The following is a 25,439-nucleotide window of genomic DNA, read 5'->3' as shown; positions in this document are numbered from 1 at the left end:
ACGAAATAAACCGAGTTTCACATAATTAAAACAATTAACTTACAAAAAATAAAAATTACTTCCTGGAGGGTTCAAATTGCTTTTACACATTCTTTTTCCTTTTTCATTTTTTTGTTAAGGGCATAGACTTGGAAATTCTATTGACTGCTTGCATTTACACGACATAAAAGCAGCACTGTAACAATTCTCCGTAGCCCTTAATCAAACTACCTGCACAACTGTGAAAAGGAGTGAAAATCCAGGAGGCGCACGCGGCACTGGCTCACCACAGCTCACAGGCTCCGTCCCCAACGCCCGGCACGAGCCGGCGACGGCATCCTGAGCCGCCCAGCCCCCGCCCAGCCCAGCCTCCCGGCCTCCACCCCTCCACCCAGCCGCCCTTCCCTCCCCTCTCCAGGACCCATCTCCGCCACCGCCCCGAGCCCCTCGCCAGCCGCAGCTGCAAACCGGAACTTCCGGGGTATGTGTCCCCGGGAGGGGCCCTGTGATGGGCTCGGCACAGTCACGTGCCCACAACGTGCCCCTCCCCCGCGTATACGGCCGGAAGTGGGCGCGGGGCGCGGGCTTTGGGCGTAGGCAGCTGCGGCGCGCGGCTGTGACGGAGACTGCGGGTGCTCGCGGGACGGGTTCAACCGTCCCTTCCAGAGGTCCCGGGTTTCAGCGCGAGCGCCTCCCGGGCGGTGGTAGGAGAATGGGCGGCTAGCGGCCCCGAGTCTGTCTCGCGCAGGTTGGGGGTTCAGGGTTTTTAAGGCTTTTAGATGAAGAGGAGACTTATCATTTCAGCAGCAGCGCGTAAGCTGACGGGAGGGGCCGGGCCCCTGCAGGAGGAGGAGTGAGCCCGGGGAAGGGATGGGGGCTGACTTCGTTCTTCGGTAGCCTCAGGGCCTTTGCCCTACAAGGAAATGGCCAGATAGAGAGTGACAGCGCTTACAGCCACAGAGGCACGAGGGGGGCTTTTACACTCAGTTCAGACATCAGGGCAGCCGGATTCTAGTTTAGAGATTTCAGGTTTTCCCTCTGTCTGCTCCGGTATCGCAAGAAGCAAAAAGGAATATGATTCAGTAGTCAAAATCACCCTTTAAACCCTTCTTTCTCTGTTACACTGCTACCCCCTGGATGAGCTCTGGGGCCCCTGCCGGGCAGATGTCGGCAACCTGACCTCGTGAGGGGAGATGGGCCTGCCTGGCGGGAGCACCTGTGCCCTCCCCTGGAGGAGCCCCTGTCCAGCCTCCCCTCCCCTCCCCTCCCCGAGTGGGACTACTCCTTCCAAGCAGCCTCAGGCCAGAACACTGGCATCGAACGTCCCCGGGGGAAAAGGGCAGAAGCAGCTTCTGCAAGGTGAGGCCTCTGGGGTGACAGTCCTGGGGAAGAAGGCCAGGCTGAGCTGTAACCAGAAGGTAGGGTTCCTGGGATGATTGTGGTTGATGAATCACTGCATAGATACTCCTTTTTGCTTTCTGGTGTATTGGAGTAGACAGCGGGAATAACTGGATCTCTGATAATGGTTGTATAACCTTTATCTTGTGTCCTTGTAATTGACCCCTTTATGCGGTTTTACCTCTTTAGAGTCTTGTGATCACTGAGACAGCCCATAAGGCTGATAATGAAGGGTCCTGGATCAGCCCAGAACTAACCCACCCAAGTCTAAAATTTCTTGATAACTGAGACTGGATCTAACCAGAATGGGCCCCCCTGACATGTGCAGCAGCTTAGACTTTATAAGTCACCATACCTATCCTCACATTAAGGCCACCATTTTCTTTATTTTTTTCATTAATTATTTTACTTATTTTTATGAAAACTTCCCTGTATTATCAATAAAAACAGCCATTTCTATCCTTACCTGTTGTTCTAGTTTGCTAGCTGCCAGAATGCAATATAACAAGAAGCAGAATAGCTTTTAAAAAGGGGAATTTAAAAAGTTGCTAGTTTACCGTTCTAAGGCTGTGAAATTGTCCAAATTAAAACAAGCGTATCCATCCAAGGAAAGATACTTTGGTTCAAGAAGGCCGATAACCATGTTCAGCGTTTCTCTCTCAACTGGGAAGTCACATGGAGAACATAGGTTATCTGCTGGCTTTCTCTCCAGGCCTCATGTTTCATGAAGCTCCCCAGGAGGCATTTTCCTTCTTCATCTCCAAAGGTCGCTGGTTGGTGGACTCTGCTTTGTGGTTCTGCGGTGTTCGTAGAATCTCCACCTTTCTCCAAAATATTCTTTTACAGGACTCCAGTAAAGTTATCAAGACCCACCCAAAAGGGTGGAGTCACGTCTCCATGTAATCAAGTTTAATACCCACAATTGATTGAGTCACATCTCCATGGAGATAGCCTAATCAAGCTTCCAACCTATAGAACTGAACAGGGATTAGAAGAAACCATTGCTCCCACAGGATTGATCAGGATTAAAACATGGCTTTTCTAGGGTACATAAAGCCTTTCAAACCAGCACACCTATATCTTAATACAAATATTATGGAAAAATAGGGTTTTTTTCCCATAGTTCTCCCACTGTACCCCCCACATCAGAATATCTTTATCCATGATCTGTACTGGTACAGGATGGCAGGCACATGTGTAGTTAATGGGGAGGGGATAATGGAGCAAATTGCCAGAACTAAACCACAGATTTTTTTCTTTTAATGTGCCTCTGGACATGTCGGAAAGGACAATATCTCCCATAACACAACAAGACAAAAACAAGAGGAATGGAGTGGAGAAGAGGGAACAGGAGAGGACACTCTAATAATTATTTTTAATTAATTTTTAAAGATTAAAGTTTTTTTTATCTTTAAAATAAATGAAGTATTGCTATTATCAAGTACATTTCACTTTTTGTATCTTCCTTTCTCCAGTTTTTTACATGAATATTATTTCTTCTTTTGAAAAAAATCTAATTAACCCATGAATTCATTAGGATAAGTACTTCATCACTTAAGTTTTTGTAGCCAGAGAGATGTTGGTAATGGGTTGGGAACAATCTAATTTATGGCAAATCTCTAGGCCTTACTGATCACAAGCTGCTTCTCTGTGCATTCTTTTTATGAATTTAATCTCGTTGAATAATTTTTGAGTTCAGCAAAGTTCAAGTCTCTCACTTTATCTCTGCTATTGCTAAGTGTTTTTCTCCTAAAAATGGGGGGGGGGGAGTCAATTTTTAAATTCCAAAAATTCAGTAATTATTGTATTATTTGCCACTCCATAGTTAGCCTTAGGTGCATTTTCCCCATATTTCCCACTCTATTATTAACTCCATGTAATGTCATACATTTGTTCTAGTTCATAAAAGAACTTTTTTTGATACTTGTACTGTTAATCACAGTCATTGTCCACCTCAGGATTCACTGTTATACAGTCCCATATTTTAACTTCCAGCTTTCCTTCTAGTGACATACATGACTCTAAACTTCCCTTTTCAAAGATATTCACACACCGTTGAGCACTGTTAATTATACTCCAACAAATGTGCTACAATCACCTCTATCCAATTCCAAACATTTAAATTCAACCGAGTTAAAAATTCTGCACATGTTAAACAACCACTCCCCATTCTCTAGCCTCATTCTATCTCTTGGTAACCTATATTCTAGATTTTATGTCTATAGGTTTACATATTATAATGAATTCGTACTAGTGAAATCATACATTTGTCCTTTTGTGTCTGACATATTTCACTCAACATAATGTCCTCAAGGTTCAGCCACATTGTCACGTTCTTGAAGACTTCATTCCTTCTTACTGATGAGAGATATTCCATCATATGTATATACCACGTTTTGTTTATGCATTCATCAGATGATGAACACTTGGGTTGTTTCCATCTTTTGGAAATTGTGAATAATGCTGCTGTGAATCAGTGTGCAAATGTCTGTTTGCACCCCTGCTTTCAGATCTTCTAGGTATATCCCGAGTATTGGGATTGCGAAGTCGTAAGGCAACTCTATACTTAGCTTCCTGAGGAACAACCAAACATCCTCTACAGCAGCTATACCATTCTACATCCTCACCAATAGTGAATAACGTGTTCACTTTCTCCACATCCTCTCCAACACTTTCAGTTTTCTGTTTTATTCTTAATAATGGCCATTCTAGTAGGGGTGAAATATCTCATTGTGGTTTTGATTTGCCTTTCCCTAATAGCTAATGAAGCTGAGCATTTTTCCATGTGCATTTAAGCCATTTGTATTTCCTCTTTGGAAAAATGTCTTTTCATATATTTTGCCCATTTTTAATTTGGGTTGTTTGTCTTTTTGTCATTGAGTTGTAGGATTTTTTTATATGTCTGGATCAAATCCTTATGAGATATGTGGTTTCCAAATGTTTTCTCCCTTGAGTTGGCGGTCTTTTCACCCTTTTGAAAAAGTCCTTTGAAGCACGGAAGTATTCAGTTTTGAGGAGGTCCCATTTGTCTACTTTTTTCTTTTGTTGCTTGGGCTTTGGGTGTAAGGTCTAAGAAATTACCACCTGTGCTGGTTTGAAAGGACGTGTCCCCTAGAAAAGCCATGTTTTAATCCTAATCCCATTTTATAAAGGCAGCCATTTCTTCTAATCCTTATTCAGCATTGTATGTTTGAAATTGTATTTAGATCATCTCCCTGGAGATGTGATGTAATCGAGAGTGGTTATTAAGCTGGATTAGGTGATAACATGTCTCCGCCCATTCGGGTGGGTCTTAATTAGCTTCTGAAGTCCTATAAAAGAGGAAACATTCTGGAGATTGGGGATTCAGAGAGAGCAGAGCAGAATGACATAGCCACAAGAAGCAGCGTCCACCAGCCAGTGACCTTTGGAGATGAAGAAGGAAAATGCCTCCTGGGGAGCTCCATGAAACAAGAAGCCAGGAGAATAATCTAGCAGATGACGCTGTGTTTGCCATGTGCCTTTCCAGCTGAAAGAGGAACCCTGACTGTGTTCACCAGGTACCTTTCCAGATGAGAGAGAAACTCTGTGTTCGCCATGTGCCCTTCCACTTGAGAGAGAAACCCTGAACTTCATTGGCCTTCTTGAACCAAGGTATTTTTCCCTGGATGGACATATTTTTCCCTTTGATTGGACATTTCTATAGACTTGTTTTGATTGGGACATTTTCTTAGCCTTAGGACTGTAAACTAGCAACTCATTAAATTCCCGTTTTTAAAAGCCATTATGTTTCTGGTATATTGCATTCAGGCAGCTAGCAGACTAGGACACTACCTATCACTAGGTCTTGAAGATGCTTCCCTATTTTTTCTCCTAGGAGTTTTATGGTACTGGCTCTTATATTTAGGTTTTGGATCCATTTTACATTACTTTTTTTTTATAGGGTGTGAGCTAGGGGTACTCTTTCATTATTCTGATTACGGATATCCAGTTCTCACACCATTTATTGAAGAAATTATTCTGTCCAAGTTGAGTGAACTTGGGAGCCTTGTCAAAAATCAATTGACAGTGGATCTGATGATCTATTTCTGAACTCTCCATTTGATTCAATTGATCAGTGTCTATCATTGTGCCAGTATTGTGCTGTTTTGACCACTGTAGCTTTATAATATGCTTTAAACTTCTGAAGTGTGAATCTTCCAAATTCATTTTTCTTTCTCATGGTGTTTTTGGCTATTCCAAATAAATTTGGTATTTGGCTTTTCCAATTCTGCAGTGTAGCCTGTGGGAATTTCGACTGGGATTGCATTGAATCTGCAAATCAATCTGGGTAGAATTGACATATTAACTACATTTAGTCTTCCAATCCATGAACATGGAATGTCTTTCTATTTATTTAGGTCATCTTTGATTATTTTTAGCAATGCTTTGTCATTTTCTGAATACAGTTCTTTTACATCTTTGGTTAAGTTTATTCCTAGATATTTGATTCTTTCAGTTGCTACAGTAAATGATTTGTTTGGTTTTTTTCCCTGATCTCCTCCCTCATTGCTCATTATCATTGTATAGAAAACCTACTAATTTTTGCATATTAATCTTGTATCCCGCCACTTTACAGAACTCCTTTCCTAGGTCAAGTAGCTTTGTTTCTAGATTTTTCAGGACTTTCTAAATATAGGATCATACCATCTGCAAATAGGGTAGTATTAAGAAAAATAGCATTTTTTTTTGCCTCATTTCTCTGGCTAGAACTTTTAGCATATGTTAAATAGCAGTGGTCACAGTGGGCATCCTTGTCTTCTTCCTGATCTCAATGGGAACGCTTTCAGCCTTTCCCCATTGAGTATGATGTTAGCTCTGAGTTTTTCATATATGCCCTTAAAAAAGTTTCCTTTTATTCCTATCGTTTGAAGTGTTTTTTTAATCAAGAAAGGATGCTGGATTTTGTCAGATGCCTTTTCTGCCTCAATTGAGGTGATCATGTGGTTCTTATTTGTTAGTGTATTATGTTGATTGATTTTCTTGTGTTGAACCACCCTTGCATACTGGGGATTAAACCCACTTGATCATGGTGTATAAGTTTTTTAATGTGGAGTTGGATTCGATTGGAGTTAAGGAGTTTTGTATCTATATTAATTAGAGTGTTCTGTAATTTTCCTTCCTTGTAATTTCTTTATCAGGCTTTGGTATTAGGATGATGTTGGCTTCATAGAATAAGTCAGGTAGCATTCCCTCCTCATCAATTTTTTTGAAGAGTTTGGGCAGGATTGATGATAATTCTTCTTGGATACTTATAGAATGTAACTGTAAAGCCATCTGAGCATTTCTTTGTTGGTTTTTTTTTATCTTTTATTATTTTTGTTGTTGTATAATATATATACAAAGCAAAGAAAGAAAAAAGCAATAGTTTCAAAGCACCCTTCAACAAGTAGTTACAGGACAGACCCCAGAGTTTGTCATGGGCCACCATACCATCATCTTGGATTTTTCCTTTCATTTCAAAGCACAGCACAACAATTAGTTGTAAGACAGATTTCGGAGTTTTGTATAGGTTACAATTCCACAATATTCGGTTTTCACTTCTAGTTACTCTAAGACACTGGAAACTAAAAGAAATATCAATATAATGATTCAGCACTCAAACTTGTTAAAAGCTACCTTGTCTGTATAACTCCACCATCACTTTTGATCTTTCTCCCACTCTTTAGGGGTATTTGAGTTATAGCCATTCTCACTTTTTCACGTTGAAAGGGGCTGACAGTAATAAGGGGTAGGGAGATGGAACAAGCTGATGTTCTGGAAAGGCTGGCTCTTCTATGTTTCAGGACTTATCTGGTCCAAGGACCCTTCTGGAAGTTGTAGGTTTCTGAAAAGTTACCCTAATACATTGTACCTTTGTAGAATCTTACATATTGCCCGAGGTGTTCTTTAGGATTGGCTGGGATGGTTTTAGTTTGTGTTTGGCAAGGTATGATAGGTAGCAGTGTCTAACTGAAGTTTTCCTAAGAGCGACCTCCAGAGTAGCTTCTCGACTCTACTTGAACTCTCTCAGCCACTGGTACCTTATTTGTTAGATTTCCTTCCTCCCTTTTGGTCAGGATGACATTGTTGATCCCATGGTGTCAGGGCTAGACTCATCCCTGGGAGTCATCTCCCACGCCATCAGGGACTCTTTCACCCCTGGATGTCATGTCCTATGTAGGGGGGAGGGCAATGATTTCACTTGTAGAGTTGGGCTTAGAGAGAGTGAGGCCACATCTGAGCAACCAAAGAGGCCCTCCAGAGGTGTCTTAGGCATACCTATAGGTAGACTAAACTTTGTGCTACCTACATAAATTTCACAAGAGCAAGTCTCATGATCAAGGACTTGGCCTCCTGATTTGGTTGTCCCTAATGTTTGACACAGTATCAGGGTGTGTACCAATGGTAAAGTTTAATAGTTCCATACTTTTGAGATGTTTTTGATGACTGTTTCAATCTCTTTACTTGAGATTGTTTTGTTGCAGTCTTCTGCTTCTTTGAGTCATTGTGGATTGTTTGTGTCTTTCTAGAAAATTACTCATTTTATCTAAGTTGTCTTGTTTGTTGGTGTACAGTTGTTCATAGTATCCTATTATGATTTTATATTCTGTGGGGACAGTAATGCCCCTCCTCTCATTTCTGATTTTATTTATTTTTATCTTCTTTTTTTTTTGTCAGTCTAGCTAAAGACATGTCAATTTTGTGATCTTAAAGAACCAACTTTTGGTTTTATTGATTTTATTTTGTTGTTGTTCTTGATTTCATTCCTTTTGTAATTCAGTTCTTTCTGCTTGCCTTCATTTCTTTCTGTTTGCTGTTCTTTTTCTAGTTGCTCTAAGTGTGTACCTAAGTTTTTTACTTTACCTCTTCCTTTTTTTTTTACTTCTTAAAAATTATTTTTTAACTTTTTTATTGTGAGATGTACATACAAAGAAAAGAAAGAGCAGTAATTTTCAAAGTCAATTTCAATAAGTAGAGTTGTACAAACAGAAAAGATTTCAGAGTTTGTTTTGGGTTACCATTCCACTACTTCAGGTTTTTCCTTTGAGCTGCTTCAAAACAGTGGAGGCTACAAGGAATATCAGTATAGTGATTCAGCAGTCATACTCATTTGTTAAATCCTATTTCTCTAACTCCTTCTTCTCATTTGAACCTTCTCCTAATCTATAGGGATCTTTAGGCAATGCCTATTCAGACTTTTTCATGTTGAGAAGGGTGTCTACACTAAAGGATAGGGGTATGTAATTAGATGATAATCTTGGAGAGGCTGGTCCCTCTGGGTTTCAGGATTTATCTGGCCTAGGAACTCTGGAAATTATAGGTTCCTGGAAAGCGAACTTAGCATATGAAACTTTTATAGTCTCAGTTTGAGCCCTAGGTGTTCTCAAGAGTCAACAGGAGTGATGTTAATTGGGATTTTTGTAAACTATGGCAGTTAACACTCTCTGACACTTGCCTAAGAGTAGCTTCCAGAATAGCCTCTTGACCTTATTTGATCTCTCTTAGCCACTGATGCCTTATTTTACTACATTTCTTTTCCATTTTGGTCAGAAAGACATTGTCAATCCCACAGTGCCAAGGCCAGACTCATCCCCAGGAGTCATGCCTCTGATCCCCAGGAGTCATGCCCCGTGTTGTCAGGGAGATTTTCACACCTGAATGTCATGTCCCAGGAAGGGTGAGGGTGAGGGTATTGATTTTCCTTGCAGAATTGGGCTTAGAGAGAGGGAGAGGCCATATCTGAGCAACACAACTCTTAGGCCTTGTCATAGGTAGTCTTTGTTTCTGCACTATAGAAATAAGTTTCATAAGGGCAAGCCTCAAAATCAAGGGCTTGGCTTATTTTCTTGGGAGTTCCCAATGGCTGAGAGGGTCTTTCTTCCTTTTTAATGTAGGCATTTAGGTTATAAATATCCCTCTCAGCACTGCCTTCTCTGTATCCCATGAGTTGATATTATGTGTACTTGTCATTCATCTCAAGATATTTATTGATTTCTCTTATAATTTCTTCTTTGACCCACTGATTGTTTAAGAGTTTAACCTCCATATATTTGTGAATTTTCCACTTCTCTCGCTGATATTAATTTCTTGCTTCATTCTATTGTGATCTGAGAAAGTGCTTTGTATAATTTACATCTTTTAAAATAAGATGTTTTATGCCCCAGCATATGTTCTATCCTGGGAGAGTGTTCCATAAGCACTTGAGAAGAATGAACATCCTGCTGTTTGGGGGTGCAATGATCTATATATGTGTGTTAGGTCTAGTTCATTTATCATACTATTTAGGTTGTTTCCTTATTGATGTTCTGTCTAGATGTTGTATCTATTAAAGAGTGGTGTTTTAAAACTCTCCCACAATTATTTTAGCAATGTCTGTTGCTTCCTTCAGTTTTGCCAGTGTTTGCCTCATGTTCTTTGGGGCACCTTGATTAGGTGCATATCTGTGATTGTTATTTCTTCTTGGTGAGTTTGTCCCTTTTATTAGTATATAGTGTCCTTTTTTGTCTCATAACATTTTTGCATTTAAAGGCTATTTTGTACAATGTTAATATAGCTACCCCAGCTCTTTTTTTGTTTACTGTTTGCTTGGAATATCTTTTGCCAACCATTCACTTCTAACCTATTTGTGTTCCTGGGTCTATGGTGAGTCTCTTATAGACAGCATATAGATAGATCACATTTTCTTAAATCCAAATCTGCCAATCTGTGTCTTTTGTTTGGGGAGTTTATTCCATGAACACTCAATGTTATTACTGTTAAAGCTGTCCTTACTTCATCCGTTTTATTCTTTGGCTTTTGTCAGACTATTTTTCTCTTTATCCTTTTAGTACCCTGTGATAGTCTTCATTTCTGTAATCTCCTCCTGGCCTCTCTCCTGTTCTTTCCTTTCAGCCTGCAGGACTCCCTTTAGCATTTCTTGTACGGCAGCCCTCTTGCTAACAAACTCTTTCAGCTTCTGTTAATAGTTTAAACTCTTCCTCAATTTTGAAGGACAGTTTTGTAGAACAGACGATTCTTGGCTGGCAGTTTTTCTTTTTCAGTAACTTGAATTTATCATACCACTGCCTTCTCACTTCCATGGTTTCTGATGAGAAACCCAGCTAGGTCTTACTGGGCATCTCTTGTATGTTATTAATCACTTTTCTTTTCTTGTCTCCAGAATATCTCTTTATCTTTGGCACTTAACATTGTGATTAGTATGTGTCTTGGAGTAGGTCTATTTGGATTTATTCTGTTTTGGGTATGTTGCAGTTTTTGGACCTGAATTTCAATGCCTTTCATAAGAGATGGGAAGTTTTCAGGCATAATTCTCTCAAATATTCCTACTGTCCTTTCCTCCTTCTCTTCTTCTGGGACATCCAGGACACAAATGTTTGAGTGCTTTGAGTTGTCAGTCAGTCCCCAGAGACCTTGATCAGTTTTTCCCATTCTTTTCTGTTTGAATTTGGATATTCTATCCTTTAGCTCATGGATCTTTTTTTCCTGCCCATTCAAATCTGCCATTTTGTGCTTCTAGTGTATTTTTAATTTCATGTATTGTGTCTCTCATTCCCATAAGAGCTGTTATTTTTCTTTGCATGCCTAAAATTCTTTATGCTCACCCAGTGTTTTCTTTAAAATTTTTAAATTTTTTTGTTATTTATTATTTATCCTGTTGCACCCAGTGTCTTCTTAATATCCTTTATCTCTTTACTATCTCATTGAATTTTTTTAGATTTGTTTAAAATTTTTTGATTAGTTGTTCTAGATTCTGTATCTTCTCCAGTTTGTGATTTGTTCCTTTTTCTGGGGTTTTTCTTCCTGTTTCTTCATATGGCTTTTTTTTTTTTTTTTGTGGCTGGTATCTGGGCATCAGATTATCTTGGTGGATTTACTCTGAAGATCAAATTCTCTTGGCAAAGATTTTGCTGTTGATTGTATTTGTATTACTACTCTCCTTTGGCATTTGGTCATCAATATTCCCCAGCTGAGACTGGGCCAGGGACCCACAAAGGGGGCACCCAACAGCTCCACAGGGTCCCAGGGATGTGAGGTAAAGATGCCTAAATGCCTTTAGTTCTGCTTGCCCATGTAAAAAAAAAAAATGAATCAGAACTATTACAGTTAAGTTTGGCTATGCTAATGCCAAAGTTTATAAATGTGATGACCCAGCTGTCCTCAGCCAGAACGTCATAGAACCCGTGTCAGTACTGCAACCAATGAGCTCCCTACACATATCCAGGGGCCAAGGGCACTTCACATCAGACACGTTTCCTTTGTTAACTGCTTTGGCCACATTATTTTGACAGCTAGTATGCTCAATGGTGCAGTAGTGAAGGGGCAGCGCTTCTGCCAACAGCTAAAGTGAATCTTGTCCTCGATTCACTTTATCTTGTCCAACGATTCTTGGCTGGCAGTTTTTCTTTTTCAGTAACTTGAATTTATCATACCACTGCCTTCTCACTTCCATGGTTTCTGATGAGAAACTCAGCTGAGTCTTACTGGGCATCTCTTGTATGTTATTAATCACTTTTCTTTTCTTGTCTTCAGAATATCTATCTTTGGCACTTAACATTGTGATTAGTATGTGTCTTGGAGTAGGTCTATTTGAAGCCTCAGGCTTCTCAACACCTGGCTGCGATAGAAATCATGAAACTGAAGCATATTTTGACTCTACAAAATAAAACTGATTTAGTAAAATCAAGTCTGGCTAAACAGCAATATGAACAAATCTTTGATTTGTGTAAGGTTCAATAGCATTAGGAGCTCCTATTTTCCAATTTCTGCTCAGCTGAAATACAATACTGAAGTTGTCTGTGAGTACTTAGTAAAGAAAGTTCTTGTACCCCCAAGAGACTTTACCTCAGAACCCCGACTTGTTCTTATTAGGTCCTTAGATGTGAACAAACTTGGCTGCAAGGTTGATGATCTTGGGGAGGGGGTGGGGGGTGGGTAGCTGGTGGCTGTATTCTTTCTTTTAAAATATTTTTACTGAGAAATATCCACACACACATACAGTCCAACCATATTATACAATCAGTTGCAAACAATATCAACACATAGTTGTAGATTCATCACCATGATCATTTTTAGAACATCTGTATCACTCCAGAAAAAAAAAAAACTCTATACACCCCATACCCCTCCCTCTCACTGACCCACAGTATTTCAATCTACTCAATTTTTACCCTTTTTATCTCCCCCTAATATTTATTTATTGTTTAATCTTTACTTGTCTTTTTACTCATCTGTCTATACCCTGGATAAAAGAAGCATTAGACACAAGGTTTTCACAATCACACAGTCACATCGTAAAAGCTATATAGTTATACCATTATCTTCAAGAATCAAGGCCACTAGAACACAGCTCAACTGTTTCAGGTACTTCCCTTCAGCCACTCCAATGCACAATAAACTAAAATGAGACATCTATATAATGCACAAGAATAACCTCCAGGATAACCTCTTGACTCTGAAATTTCTCAGCCACTGAGACTTTATTTTGTCCCATTTGTCGCTTCCCCCCTTTTGGTCAAGAAGGCTTTCTCAATCCCTTGGTGCTGGGTCTTGGCTCATCCTGGGATTTTTGTCCCACACTGCCAGGGAGATTTACAACACCCCTGGGAGTCATTTCCCACATAGAAGGGAGGGCAGTAAGTTCACCTGGTGAGTTGGCTTAGAGAGAAAGGCCACATCTGAGCAACAAAAGAGGTTCTCTGGGAGTGACTCTTAGGCACAATTATCAGCAGGTTTGGCTTCTCCTCTGCAGTAATAAGTTTCATAGGGGCGAGCCACAAGATTGAGGGCTCAGTCAATTGAATTGGTGTGAGAATATCAGGAATTTCCCAGATGGGGAAGTTGAATATTTCCTCCTTTTCCCCCAGCCCCTCAAGGAGACTTTGCAAATACTTTTTTTTATTCTCTGCCCAAATTACTCTGGGATATATCAGGGCATCACAATAACCTGCACAAACCAACAAGATCCCATGTCCTAATCAAGATTTCATGTACTTAACCACCAGACCAGCCAAGTTAAATTAGATAATACGTGTGTTAAATTCAGTTGTTAACTTGGCCAGGTGAGCGTACCTAGTTTTGTTGCCGCAGACATGAGCCAATGGTATGTGAACCTCATCTGTTGCTGATTTACATCGGCTAGGAGGCGTGCCTGCTGCAATGAAGGATGTTTGACTTAATTGGCTGATGCTTAAATGAGAGACCACAACGTAGCACAGCCTAAGCAGCTTGGCATTCCTCATCTCAGCACTCGCAGCTCAGCCCAGGCCTTTGGAGATGCAGAAAGAAGTCACCCTGGGGAAAGTTGTTGGAACCCAGGGGCCTGGAGAGAAGGCCGGCAGAGACCATCCTGTGCCTTACCACGTAAGAAAGAACCTCAGTGGAAAGTTAGCTGCCTTTCCTCTGAAGAACTAAGAAAATAAATCCCCTTTTATTAAAAGCCAATCTGTTTCTGGTATGATGCATTCCGGCAGAACAATGTGCTACTAAAAATATAATTTTTTGCACCAAATAAACATCTCTCCATTTGGTCTCACACAGAGGTTTAAGTTTGAAAATATGGGCCATATCATCCTTTACCCAGTATTGTGATTTACCAGATCAGCTTCATTCATATCTCTAGACGAAGTCTGGTCACTCTTTCAACTTTCCTGACAGTTGCTGAACGGTGTAGTGCTGACTTTCATAGCTTGAGAGCCGTTACTCTTGAGTTTCTAGTGTTACATTAATACCCAAAGTTTCAGGGAATGTCTAGGTTATACACAAATAGCTCAGTATCTCATAATTTAGAAATATCAGTTTCAACTCCAGAATAGATGTGACTGTGAAGTAGTTTACAAGTTTAACCTCAGTTTTATTATTGTATAACTTTAGGAATTATTTATGTGTATCGCCTCAATATTGTTGTGTCATTTTATGTATTACTCTGTGTATTTGTGTGCATCCCTATAAATTGTTGCATTCATAAAGGTACATAATTGCAAGCTTTCTCGAAGGAAGAAAAGCAGAATGTCTGCAGTGCTGTAAATCACATCCAGGCTTACTCAAGCCTGTCTGAAGATATTGGTGTGCAAAGAGGGAGGCTGCCAGGCCTGTTTCTTGTCATGTCCAAGAGCTGCCCTTATCTTGGACAGAAGAGTTCAGCTAAGGACCAGAGAGTAACTCCCACCCTGCAAGTTCTGTATCTGTACTTTGCCACTGTTTACCACCCATTCCCTTAGTAACTCCTGCCTTGCTCACTAGCCTATATAATCTAGAAACAAAAAATATTTGGGACTCAGACTTTGGACAAAGAGTCCTCTGGCCACTTCTCAGAGGTTCAAGTACTTTCTTGGTAAACGGAGTTTTTACTACTTCAACTGCTGTAACAGCTTACAGTCTAGGATGCTTTACAATAGGTCCCAACCTGATAACCCATGCTCTCACCTTCAGTTCACCACATTTGTACATTATAGTTTGTCCATATGTAATATTTGTCTGTTTCCGACATTTTATTCAACATACTGTCCCTTAATTTAACATACTGTCACCTAGTTGCATGAGACACATCCTTTCCTTCTTGCAGCCACTCAGTAGTCCACTGTATGTAACCACCACAGTTCCCCCTTCCATTCCTCAGTCCTTGTGCCCTTAGGCCACCTCCATCCATTGTCAATCTCGGAACACTGCTGCCATAAACACCAGTGTGCAAATGTCCATCTGTGTCCCCACTCTCAGTTCCTCTAAGAATCTACCAAGGGGATTTCAGGATCCTATGGCAGCCCCTAGCCTCCTGTGGAACCACCACACTTCCCGCCAAGGGGGTGCAGCTCTCATTTCCCTACTGACAGTGAATAAGTTTATCTCCTCCTCTGCATTTTCTCTAGCACTTGTTTCTCTCTGTTCATTTATTTTTAATTTTTTTTTTACATGTGCAGGCACTGGGAATCGAACCTGGGTCTCTGGCATGGTAGGTGAGAATTCTGCCACTGACCCACCGTCACACCACCCCTCTCTGTTCATTTTTAAACAATTTTATTCACACATCATACAATCCAACCTAATAGTAAATAGCCATGCCTTTGCCACCATGATCTGTCTGAAGGCTTTCCTTTTCTTCCACACAGAATCTACACCCCTCCCTCATGTGGTGGCAGAACTCAAAAAGGAGTGTTAAAGGTTGACCAGGAGAGAGAAGTGAGACCTGGTATTGTTTCCAAAGACAGTGAAGGACAACTCATATCCAAACCAGTGTGTCCCAAAATTGTATCTCTGCAGAATGTAATGATCCTCAATATGCTGCTGCAGAGGGTCTTATGGGGTTGGAACCATGTTTGAGCCCCTTTTGTGCTGGGCCGACAGAATGGTGGGAGAGCATTTAGAGTGCTACCTGCAGTCTTCAGAGAACGGGAAATTTTCTATCCTACTTAGACGATTCCTTGGTGACTGCACTTAAGGAGATAAGAAGTCAGCAAAAGTGCTAAAACGTTCCAAGAATGAAGTGCTCATATGAAAATGGGTTCCCAGTGCAAGAGGAAGAGTTAGTTCAGTTGAGGAAAAATGGCTGCAGATGAAGAGTTGAGAAACGTTAGTGTTTGATGGGTGGGGGCCAGATAAGAAGAGGGGTGACAATCCAGTCTGTTGACCGAAGAGTCCCAGTTACACGGTAAATTTAGATCAAGTTGGAATCTCTCTTAACAACCTAGGGGTATATTTTTGAAGCAATACTGGGAAATTAATTTCACAGCTCATTACCTCAGCAGTAGCTGTAACTTTTTTATTTGGTGATGAAAATTTAACCTCTAGTACTCAGAGTCTACAATAAGCGCAGTAATTGGCATAATGTTGGCTTTAACCTGCATTTTAACAGAGATTAATTATTCCCAAATAATGTCCAATCTAGATATACATCCGTGCAGGCTTGAAATCAAACTGTTTGCTATTGCCAGCATTCACTGTAGCATACCTACCACAAAACCTGTTTTAAATAAAGTTTCTCTTCCTAAGAAAAAAATTGGCTTTGAAATTTTACATGTAGCAACCATTGAAAATAATTCTATAATCTCTACTACTGAACTGATCATCATCCAAAGGAAGATGGATGCCAGGCATGATGGTATAACACTGTGACTGTACCCACTTCAGAGAAAAAGAGTTTCCTTCTTAATCTTTTAGGACCCCAAACTTATGGAAATGATTTGGGATAGAAAAGGAATGCTTTGTTCTCTTCCTTTTTTTTTCTTTTTTCCATTCTCTTCTTTTTGTACTTGACAAATAAGGTGGACATGACTCGCCAACAATAGTTACGGTCAGAGAAACAGAGGCACCAAAGGTCTTCCTGCTCCTTCTTTAGAGCAGTCTGGAAGGCCTGAAGGCAGACCTCGACTGGTCCTGTACAGCTGGGTGGTAGGAACTGAGCAAACACTGGAGGTAAGTTATTTCTCTGCCATTACTGTCCCTACGGCTGTGTTAGCCATTTCCGTAGAACCACTCTGAAACAATATTTATAATCCAAAATGTAGTGCATGCAACCATGGTCTGGATAAAATAACTAGAAGATTTAACAAACAGCCCGGATTTAAAAAAACAGAATCAAGATGCAAATAAAACACTAGAAAAAGTATGGGCTATGTGAGGGTTATGATTATTAACATAAAACGGCTACAATAAACCACTAAGAAAAAACTCCAGTTTAGTAACAATGGCCAAATTAGAAAGACTACATTAGATGAGAAACAAAACTGACCATAAACACATGACAACACATTCTATATTACTAAAATTTAAACACTTATTTGCCAATTAAATTAGCAAAACTTACTTTTATCTTAACAAAAGTTCATTTCCAGTGGTGTTGTGGTTGTTGGAAAAGAGGCATCTATCTTACTGAAAAGGCAGTGGGTATCAAAAGCTTCTAACACCAAAGATGAATGGATAAACAAAGTGTGGCATATACACAAAACAGAATATTGTTCAGCTGTGAAAAGGAATGAAGTTCTCATGCATCTAAGAACATGGATGAACCCTGAAGACATCATGTTGAATGAAATAAGCGAGATACATAAGGACAAATACTGTATAGTCTCACTTATATGAAATACCTAGAAGCAAATTTCAAGAGCAGGTAAGATTATAGGTTATCAGGGACCAGGGATAGGTGGGGAGACTAAGTTATTACTTACTATGTAAAGAGTTTCTGCTTGAGGTGATGAAAAAGCTCGGGTAATGGGTATTGGGGATGGTAGCACAATATTGCAGATCTAATTAGTACAACTGAATCGTACATTCAAAAGTGATTAAAATGGGAAATTTTAAGTTGTACATATGTTTCTACAATAAAAAGTTAAGAAAGAAAAAAAGCTTCCAACATGTCATAAACTTTGACCCAATCATTCTATGTAGGAATGAAGCCTAAGGACAGTAATTAGGCACGTATGTGCGCGTGTATGTATGAATGTGTATAGTGTGCATGCGTGTTTGTGTGTGAGCATGTGTGTATGTTGTGTACGTATACTGCAGCAATGCTGAAAGCAACAGTGATGCACAACAGAGTAAAAAAACAGGACTACTATGTGTAGTCCTGGCACACCTGTATGATGGTTATAAAGCCATTAAATGAAATATAGAAGAATATAATGTAATAGATTAAAAAGTTTGTAATTTATTAAGAATAAAAGCAAATTATAAAATAAGTATATGATCCTAATTTTTAAAAACTTTTTTAAAAAAGGAAGAAATAAATCCCTGAAAGGATTTATGTCGAATACTGATGCAGCTCTTGCTCAGAGGTAGGATATTAAGAGATTTTAATTTTCTTCTTTATACTTTAATGTGCTTTCTAGATTTTATGCTGTAAGCATAATTGTTTTGATTTTTAAAAAAAATAATGTATAATAAAACACATCCTAGTTGTGGTTCTTATAAAAGCCTTTCCATGAATTTCAAAATATAGAATTACAGTCAATAAGTTTTTATTAACATAATGATATAAAAAATTTTAGTGTGATCTACATAATTCCAAGAGAGTCATTTTGAAACATTTAAATACACTTCTTAAAATCTTAATTTACAAGACACCTTGTCTTACTGCCACTGATGTCTCAATACAAAAATCTTACAACATTTTGTTTGCTATAAAACGACAACATTAAAATAGGGGTTAGGTAGTTCTTTTCCCTTCCTTGCTAGTCCATTATAAGAAATGTACATTAGTCTATTGACAAAACCTGTCCAAATCAAACAGTAAGTAACCTGGATTCTGTACACAGTTACAGTGGGATTGTGAGAAGCCCAGCATGCTGCAGCATGCTCCACTGCAGCCTCATGCCACAGCACACAGAGCTGCTGCGGAAGGGTGCTACTTGCAGCCACTGAAGAGTAAGCCTTAAGAATGCACAGTCAGACTCACTGTTGGAGAATTTAAAATGGCAGAGGATTAGTTGCAGGTTTGTGAGGCACTGATCCAGGCCAATTGCAGAGGAGCCCCACTGTTCCTGTGAAGCATGCATGAGCCCCCAAAACCACCCTCAATCCCCAGAAAGCCCAACAACTCACAGCACACGTCAACAGCTGTATAAAAATAATCTATGTTCTAGACTCTTGCTTAACTGTATATTTTTAAAAGTATCTAAAGTAGTGTACATTCTGTTCTTTGACTTAGGTTACTATAATTATCAGACCACTTGGTTTAGTTAAATTTGAATATAATAGCTGAATATGATTTGGCCAAAATTTACAGGCACACGATTCAAGACATGAAAGCAGATGATGACAGCTGTGAGATCATCTCCCTCCTCAGCGGTCAATGAAGAAGGCTACCAAACTGTGACCTTCCCACCAATGCTTCCAAATCTGTTAGTTTAGACTAAAAATAACAGTTCAGGACACTTCTGTGGTATTGAGAAGAATTAATATTGTAGTGTTGTGAAAACAAGCAGTCTATACAGCATGAAGTTACAAAAATCTAGGGAAGTGGTTTAAACCTAAATGCTGGTTTATCTTTCTGCAACGGAACATCTAAACTTGACGGTCCAAAATGGCACTTACTGCGTGCTTGTGGCTACATATGCAAACAACTGGGGACACCTGTCTCAATAATGCAGCTGGCAAAGAGGACGCACTGTATGTGGCACAGGCCAAGAGGGGCAGAGGGCAGGGGACTTGCTTCCCTTTCCATCGGTCTTTTTGGGCTCAGCCTCCTCCCTGTGAATGAAGTACGGCAGCTGTACCAGGCGCCTCAAAGTCTTTCCAGCACAGAAATTCTCATTTGTAGTGGGAATAAATAATTGCATTTTTAAAATCAGGAACTATATTTTTGGCCTTAAAAAGTGCAAACATAATACAGCAGAGATCTGTGCATTTGCAGTTTTCTCAAGTGCCCACCAAGGCTCTCCTTTCCTTTTCCAGTCACCCTGTCTGATAAATTCTGACATTCATGTTTTGGTAAATGTCTTTGATAGATTCAGAAAATTTCCTTAAATAAACTGAGGAAGTGATTTCTAAAGTGAGACTTTGCAGTTGGTGAGGGCAGGTCTGTAACAGCCAGTGGCAGAGGCGAAGCACTGCAGGACTGGTGGATGCAAATGGAGCCATTTCAACTCCCCCACGGGCTCGACACTTTTGAACAGTTTCACTGCCCCACAGTCTGAATTATAACTGTTTTAAGAATCTAAGTTTTGGTACTTTAAGCTTTGACTCATCTGTTCTCACATGTTGTAGGCAACGTAAATTGGGTCCAGCTGGTCAGCCAGGAACCCGTCCCTCAGGTGCATCCGCTGCTTCTCACCCCGAGAGTTGATGGGGATCACGCCCGGGTCCACCACGACCACAACGCCGACCACGAGGTAGTGCTCCTCCAGCACCACGCTGGTCACCAGGGCCACCAGGTCCAGTGCGTCCTGCTCCAGGCCCTCCAGTTCCACCACCACCACCAGCAGGTTGGTCCACGTGAAAACGGCACTGCAGGCGAGAAGGCAGACTGCAGTCAGGTGGGCAGCGGGGACAGGGTGCCAGGCACCAAAGAAGGAAGGGTACGTGTGGCCCAGCATCATTTATCATTTACAGCTTAGGTTCAATGTGGTCTATAGGAATGTCTTCTTTAATTAAAGTTCCTGCTGAGAATCAGGAGCATTAGTTGACGTGGACCACTGTACCTGACCCAAGCAAGCTCCCTGTGAAGTGAAGAAATTGTGAGTTGTGACCACATAAATTAAGAAATTCACGTTTAAAGCAGAAACCTTTCCGGATTAAAACATGAAGATATTATTATCTTGCCTGTGCATGAAGGAGTAGTCTCTTGGTTTAGAGCTGATTAGGAAAAGAGGAAAAATTAAACAAAACCCAAACACCAGACAGTAGCAATGTGTGGCCTGGCACCACCTCTCAGAGCGGTCAAAGGGTGGGGGCCCATAAGAAGCTCAGGAGGTTGCTGGCGCCTAAAGTGTGCCTGAGCTTGGATGCCTTGGTGCTAGGGTGCAGTGTCAGCCTGCGGGGCCCGTGTCGCCGCCCAACCTCTCCCAGCACTGTGCCAGGGCCACCCTGCACTTACCACTCAGCAATGCTCCTGTGCGCCCTGACCACCGACGTCTCAATGTCGATGGGGTGGTACCGCAGGCCTCTCAGCTCGAGTGTTTCATCCAGAGACCCAACAACATACAGTGCATCGTGGCGTTCTGTGGACAGCAGACACTTTCAAATACTCATCTCCATCTGTGTCAGCCCCGAGTACATATTCTCTAGGACAGCTCATTCTTCAAACACCCGCGAGAGCCCATCCCGTGGGCTTCACAAAGGTGCTGGCACTCACCTCGATTCTGTGCTAAGGAATACCCCATTCTGTTATCTCTGTAGGAAGTAACCGCCTCAGACAGGTCAGCTCAATGTAGGAATGTGTATTTAAAAATCGTTTTTATCACTGGAAACCAAACAGCATCTATTGGGCCACCGTAAGTTCTGCAGCCTAGGCAAATGCTAGGGCCTGAGCTGTGACCCATGTGGATGTGACCTTGGTCTGGGCCCACATTCTGGTGGCGGGGACCTACCTTAGTAAGCGCTCGTCAGGATGTTACTCCAGTTGGAGCTGGCCCTGCTGCCTCAGGTGGGCTTTACTCTAGCTGACTGGGTCTTTATAAGCAGAGACAGTCAGCTGGGGATAGGCCGTGGGGAACAGCCAGAGGCTGGAAGTCCCCAGAACCCAGAAGGGAACCAGTCCTAGGAGGGAGCAGACCTTCCAGCCTCTGCAACTGGGAGTCAGTACATCCCTGTTGTGAAGCCACCTCCTTGCATGGTATTTGTTTTAGCAGGCGAGAAACTAAGACAGGAAGAGACTGTTACTTGCAGAGAGAGCTGAGCCCTCGCAGGTAGGCCATGGAAGGCTGCTGAGCATGGCATGTGCACCCATGGGCCCCCTCTCCACTCTAGGCACACAGCACTCCCTGCCTGCTGACAGGGGCCACTCACCTCCGCTGGCATCGGTCAGCTCCGTCCTTCGGAGGAAGCCGAGATACCCAGTCCTGGCCCAAATGGTCTGGGTGTCCCCAAAACTCAGCCGAGCACTAAAGTGGTCGGCATGAAGTGGCTCCTCCCCGTAGACCGTATAGTAGCCAGTGGCGTTGTGGGGGCTGCTCACCCAGATCTGCCGGGGCCAAGGGCACAAGAGCATGGGCACATGACCAACCACAGCTGTTCCCGTCAGGCACAGGTCCTAACACACCTGCGCATGCAGCGCCGCACCCCGGGAAACCTCACAGAACCGCTAAACCCAAAAGGAAAAGGGAATGGTGAGAGGGCTATTTGCCGTGTCTCTTATTCTTAAACTAAATAAAAAATTACTGTCCTAGCAAAATGTACAACTTTCTCTCCTTTTACCCAGGAACAACATGTGCAGGACTTCAGCTTACATGGATGAGCAGAGATGAAATTCAATGGTCCTCACAAGCTACTATTTGTAACACAGAAACACTGGAAGTGTTTATATGCCCACAGCAGGGGCACTCTGGGATGCAGCCACATAGCCAGCGCAGGGCACTGAAGGCCACGACACACAGTCTGCGTATGCTGTGCTCATGCGTGTGAGCATGCATGCATGCGTGCGTGCAGACCAAAGAGAGCTGCTGTGAGCACTTCTGCATCAGCTCAGCGGAGGCTCTGTGGTGGTGTGTGGTGGCAGGGCCTCACGGACCCCTGTCTCAACACAACCTGTGCTGGGACCTACAGCCGTGCAGGGTCAGGAAAGCTCCCTCCTGCATTACAGCCGTGAGGCCTTCCAGCCTGGCTGTAGGTCCCCACAGGTCCCCATCTCAAAGAGGAGAGAGGGGCTGCAGGAATAGGGGAGACCCTCACTCAGCCAGTACTCAGGATGGCCAAGGCCTGTGGCCCCAAGAAGCCCCAGCTAGACGGCCCTGAGGCTCACAACCTCAACCGTCAAAGGAGGAGGCAGTCAGCAGGAAGGTGACGAGGCATATTCCAAGGTCCTCCTGGGAACTGTGCACTGCGAGCCCAGCATGCTCACCAGCTCTGCCCACCCTTCCCAAAGGCCAGCTCCGGGAGCCAGGGCCGGACCCTGCCCTGCTGCCACTGGGTCATGTGACTGATGGTGATGGGGAGGCCACCCACTGTCCCCACCAGAGCCCTCCTCCACATGTCGCAATGAGAACGCATGCGAATCAGGGAGGGACAGCAGCTCGGCCTCAGCCGACCTTGGAGACATGATGTATCCACCTCCAACCTGTGCAGGCTTTTGCTGTCCTTGGGTCAGAGATCAGAGGGGCAACAAACCCTCAGCTGGTGGCAGTGGTACTGACACCAAACAGGAAGGAGTGGAGACTGGGAGGGCACACCTCCCAGGGTTGCTGCCCCCCCCCCCCCCACTGCGAGGGGCACTCACCTCTCCCAGGTGCGAGTCTCCCAGGGGCCCCTTGGTCTCTGTGTGTGCGATGATGACCTTCACCCCCGGCAGGATCTGGAATGAGGAGAGCTGTGTCCCGCGTGGAGGAGACAGGTGCCTGGGTAACTAGGAGCTAATCTAATGCACGTGCATGTGTAAAGACATTCCTGTGGCTGACCAGGAAGATCAGAAGCCACTCCGAATTTGACAGAATTAAGATAAAACTAAAATGGTGACTCTTAATATATTGTCACCTCAGTTCTTCAGAATGGGGCCACCTTTGGATGTAGAGGGGAAGAAAGGGTCGAGTTAACTCTTGCCCCACCCTAGAACATTTTTCTCAGGGTGGAAAGGTCTTCCAGATGACACTCACAGGTCAGCTTCCCTCACTGCAGAGCCCACAGCACCCTAAGGGAACTGCCCCCAACCACCATCTCCTCGGACGAATCCTGGACTTGGGGAAGGTTTGTGGAGTCCATTCAGCCTCTGAATGGACGCTCCTGACCAAAACCACGGGGATGTCCATCCTGCCACTGTCTGCTGAGTACCTATAGGGTGCCCATGCAGGAAGGACAGGGAGGCTGCCCCTTGAACCCCAAGAGTGAAAGAACTTTCCAGGGAAATGGCCTCAGGTCAGGAGATGGCCCACACCTGCCCCCTTCCAGGTCAGACCACTGGGCTGCCCAGGCCTGGCCCCCTGTCTCTTAAGGCCTCAGGTCCTCCCTGATGAAGCGAGGGGGTGGCAGGGCAGGTGAGGGGTGGGCGAGGGCCAGCGGAGGCCCGAGTGCAGGCGCGGCGGCTGTCCCTCTGGCCCCTGCCTCTGCCCTCTTCCCCACAGGGTCCACCAGAGCCTTGAAGCCAGAGCTCTTTTTCCAAAACGCAACTCCGATCATGACCAGTTATATGCAATTGCAAAATGTGAGAAGGACACGAGATAATTAAACATTTTATGGCACAGCCATAAATACTAACAGGCATTATTTTAAGGTTTACAGACACAGGGAAACTATGCTTGAGCTTAGAGGAGCATGTGCTCTGGTTCACAAAACGTCATTTATACACATGTGTTCAGGGAAGGACAGGGGGGACCCAGTGACAGCCTTCCTGGGCCCTGGCTTCCTGTTCCTGATTTTTCACACTTGGGGTTCATCTCTCTGCTGTGTGCCCACCGCTCGCCCATGCATCCATGCACACTCTTTTGTTCTCACAGTCACTCTCTCCCTCAGGAAGTATTTATGGAGGCCGTGTCTGGATGGAACAGATGCAAACCCTGCCCTTGTGGGTGGCCTACTCCAGGCCACTGCTATCTGCTATTGCCCTACCCTGAGCTGCCCCTGCCCCTGGAGTCCTCAGTACCCTGGGATGTGCAGAGCCCTGAGGTTTCCCCACCTGTGACCTGGTGAGGGGGGCCAGTGTGCCACCTGTCCATGCCACATGCATCCTATTCTGTGTTGAAACCACATCTGGCCTCACACTGCTTAGACTTCTTATTAGAGTCTGCGTCGTGTGGCTTCAGTGCAAAGGAAAGAGGTGTGACCTCTGCTTGGGGCTGCGCCTAGAACCAGTGTCGGACTTCACTTCTGGAGAATTCTCAGCTTTCTATTTCCTATGCCCTCATCTTTGGGGGCTCCCTTCACTCTTGGGCTCTGTTCTCCCTGCGAATGCTTGCCAAGGCCCCCACATTGAGTGCAGCTTGTCGGCACTGCATGTGTCTGCAACTGTCTCTGCTCAGGGACCGTCCCTGGCCCCCTGTACCAATGCACAGCCCACAGCCCTTGCCCCGCCCCGGTGCCACCCCTGTGGGAACCCCGAGTCTGCCATGACCCAGCTTCCCCTCTCCGGGCACAGGGTAAACGGCACCATCGGAGTGTGCCAGTGGAGTCGAGGGCCCTTCCAGGCAGTGCTGGGCCAAGTCAAGTGCTTCTTGCCTCCATGGTCGTGAACACACAGAGGGGTGCCCAGCTGCCCAGAGTGGGGCATACACCACAGCTGCTCTGTGACCACGGAGCCATGCACGACTGCTCCCAGGTACGGGGTCTCCATGGGGCTCTGGTGGAACCTGCTGACTCTTTTTCCTACTGCCTAATTGGCCATGCTTGTCTTTCTTCCTCTGGACATTCCCTGGGTCCAGGGACATCTGCTCTGCTTCTACTCTGTGTATCTGCCCTCAGGGGTTCCAGTTTTCGCCTGAGTGCCCTTAGGC

The 25,439-nt window shown here is 43.3% G+C and overlaps 1 protein-coding gene, 1 long non-coding RNA gene and 1 pseudogene across 8 annotated transcripts in view; 2 read left to right on the top strand and 1 right to left on the bottom strand.

Annotated features, from left to right (window-relative positions):
- Positions 1-592: 592 nt before the first annotated feature.
- On the top strand, positions 593-24,009 carry LOC143648792 (uncharacterized). The gene is made up of 3 exons (XR_013158768.1): positions 593-5,010; positions 16,706-18,140; positions 20,071-24,009. It is a non-coding gene; the product is annotated as an uncharacterized LOC143648792 (long non-coding RNA).
- On the top strand, positions 14,478-16,783 carry LOC143648882 (eukaryotic translation initiation factor 2 subunit 3-like; annotated as a pseudogene).
- DIP2A (disco interacting protein 2 homolog A) overlaps positions 15,639-25,439 on the bottom strand; it is a 189,644-nt gene continuing 179,843 nt past the window's right edge. For 2 of the 7 annotated variants that reach the window (XM_077119265.1, XM_077119267.1), the window contains 4 exons: positions 23,237-23,311; positions 21,811-21,985; positions 20,900-21,023; positions 15,639-20,310 (listed from right to left, as the gene is read on the bottom strand). In XM_077119265.1, coding sequence (XP_076975380.1) covers positions 20,058-20,310; positions 20,900-21,023; positions 21,811-21,985; positions 23,237-23,311 — 627 coding nt within the window. In that variant the 3' untranslated portion in view covers positions 15,639-20,057. The remainder of the gene's footprint in view (positions 20,311-20,899; positions 21,024-21,810; positions 21,986-23,236; positions 23,312-25,439) is intronic. The other 5 variants (XM_077119264.1, XM_077119269.1, XM_077119266.1 and 2 more) reach the window with 3 other exon arrangements.

Source organism: Tamandua tetradactyla, chromosome 10, assembly GCF_023851605.1.
Source record: "Tamandua tetradactyla isolate mTamTet1 chromosome 10, mTamTet1.pri, whole genome shotgun sequence".
Lineage (NCBI taxonomy): Eukaryota > Metazoa > Chordata > Mammalia > Pilosa > Myrmecophagidae > Tamandua > Tamandua tetradactyla.
This window is presented reverse-complemented; position numbering and strand designations above follow the sequence as displayed.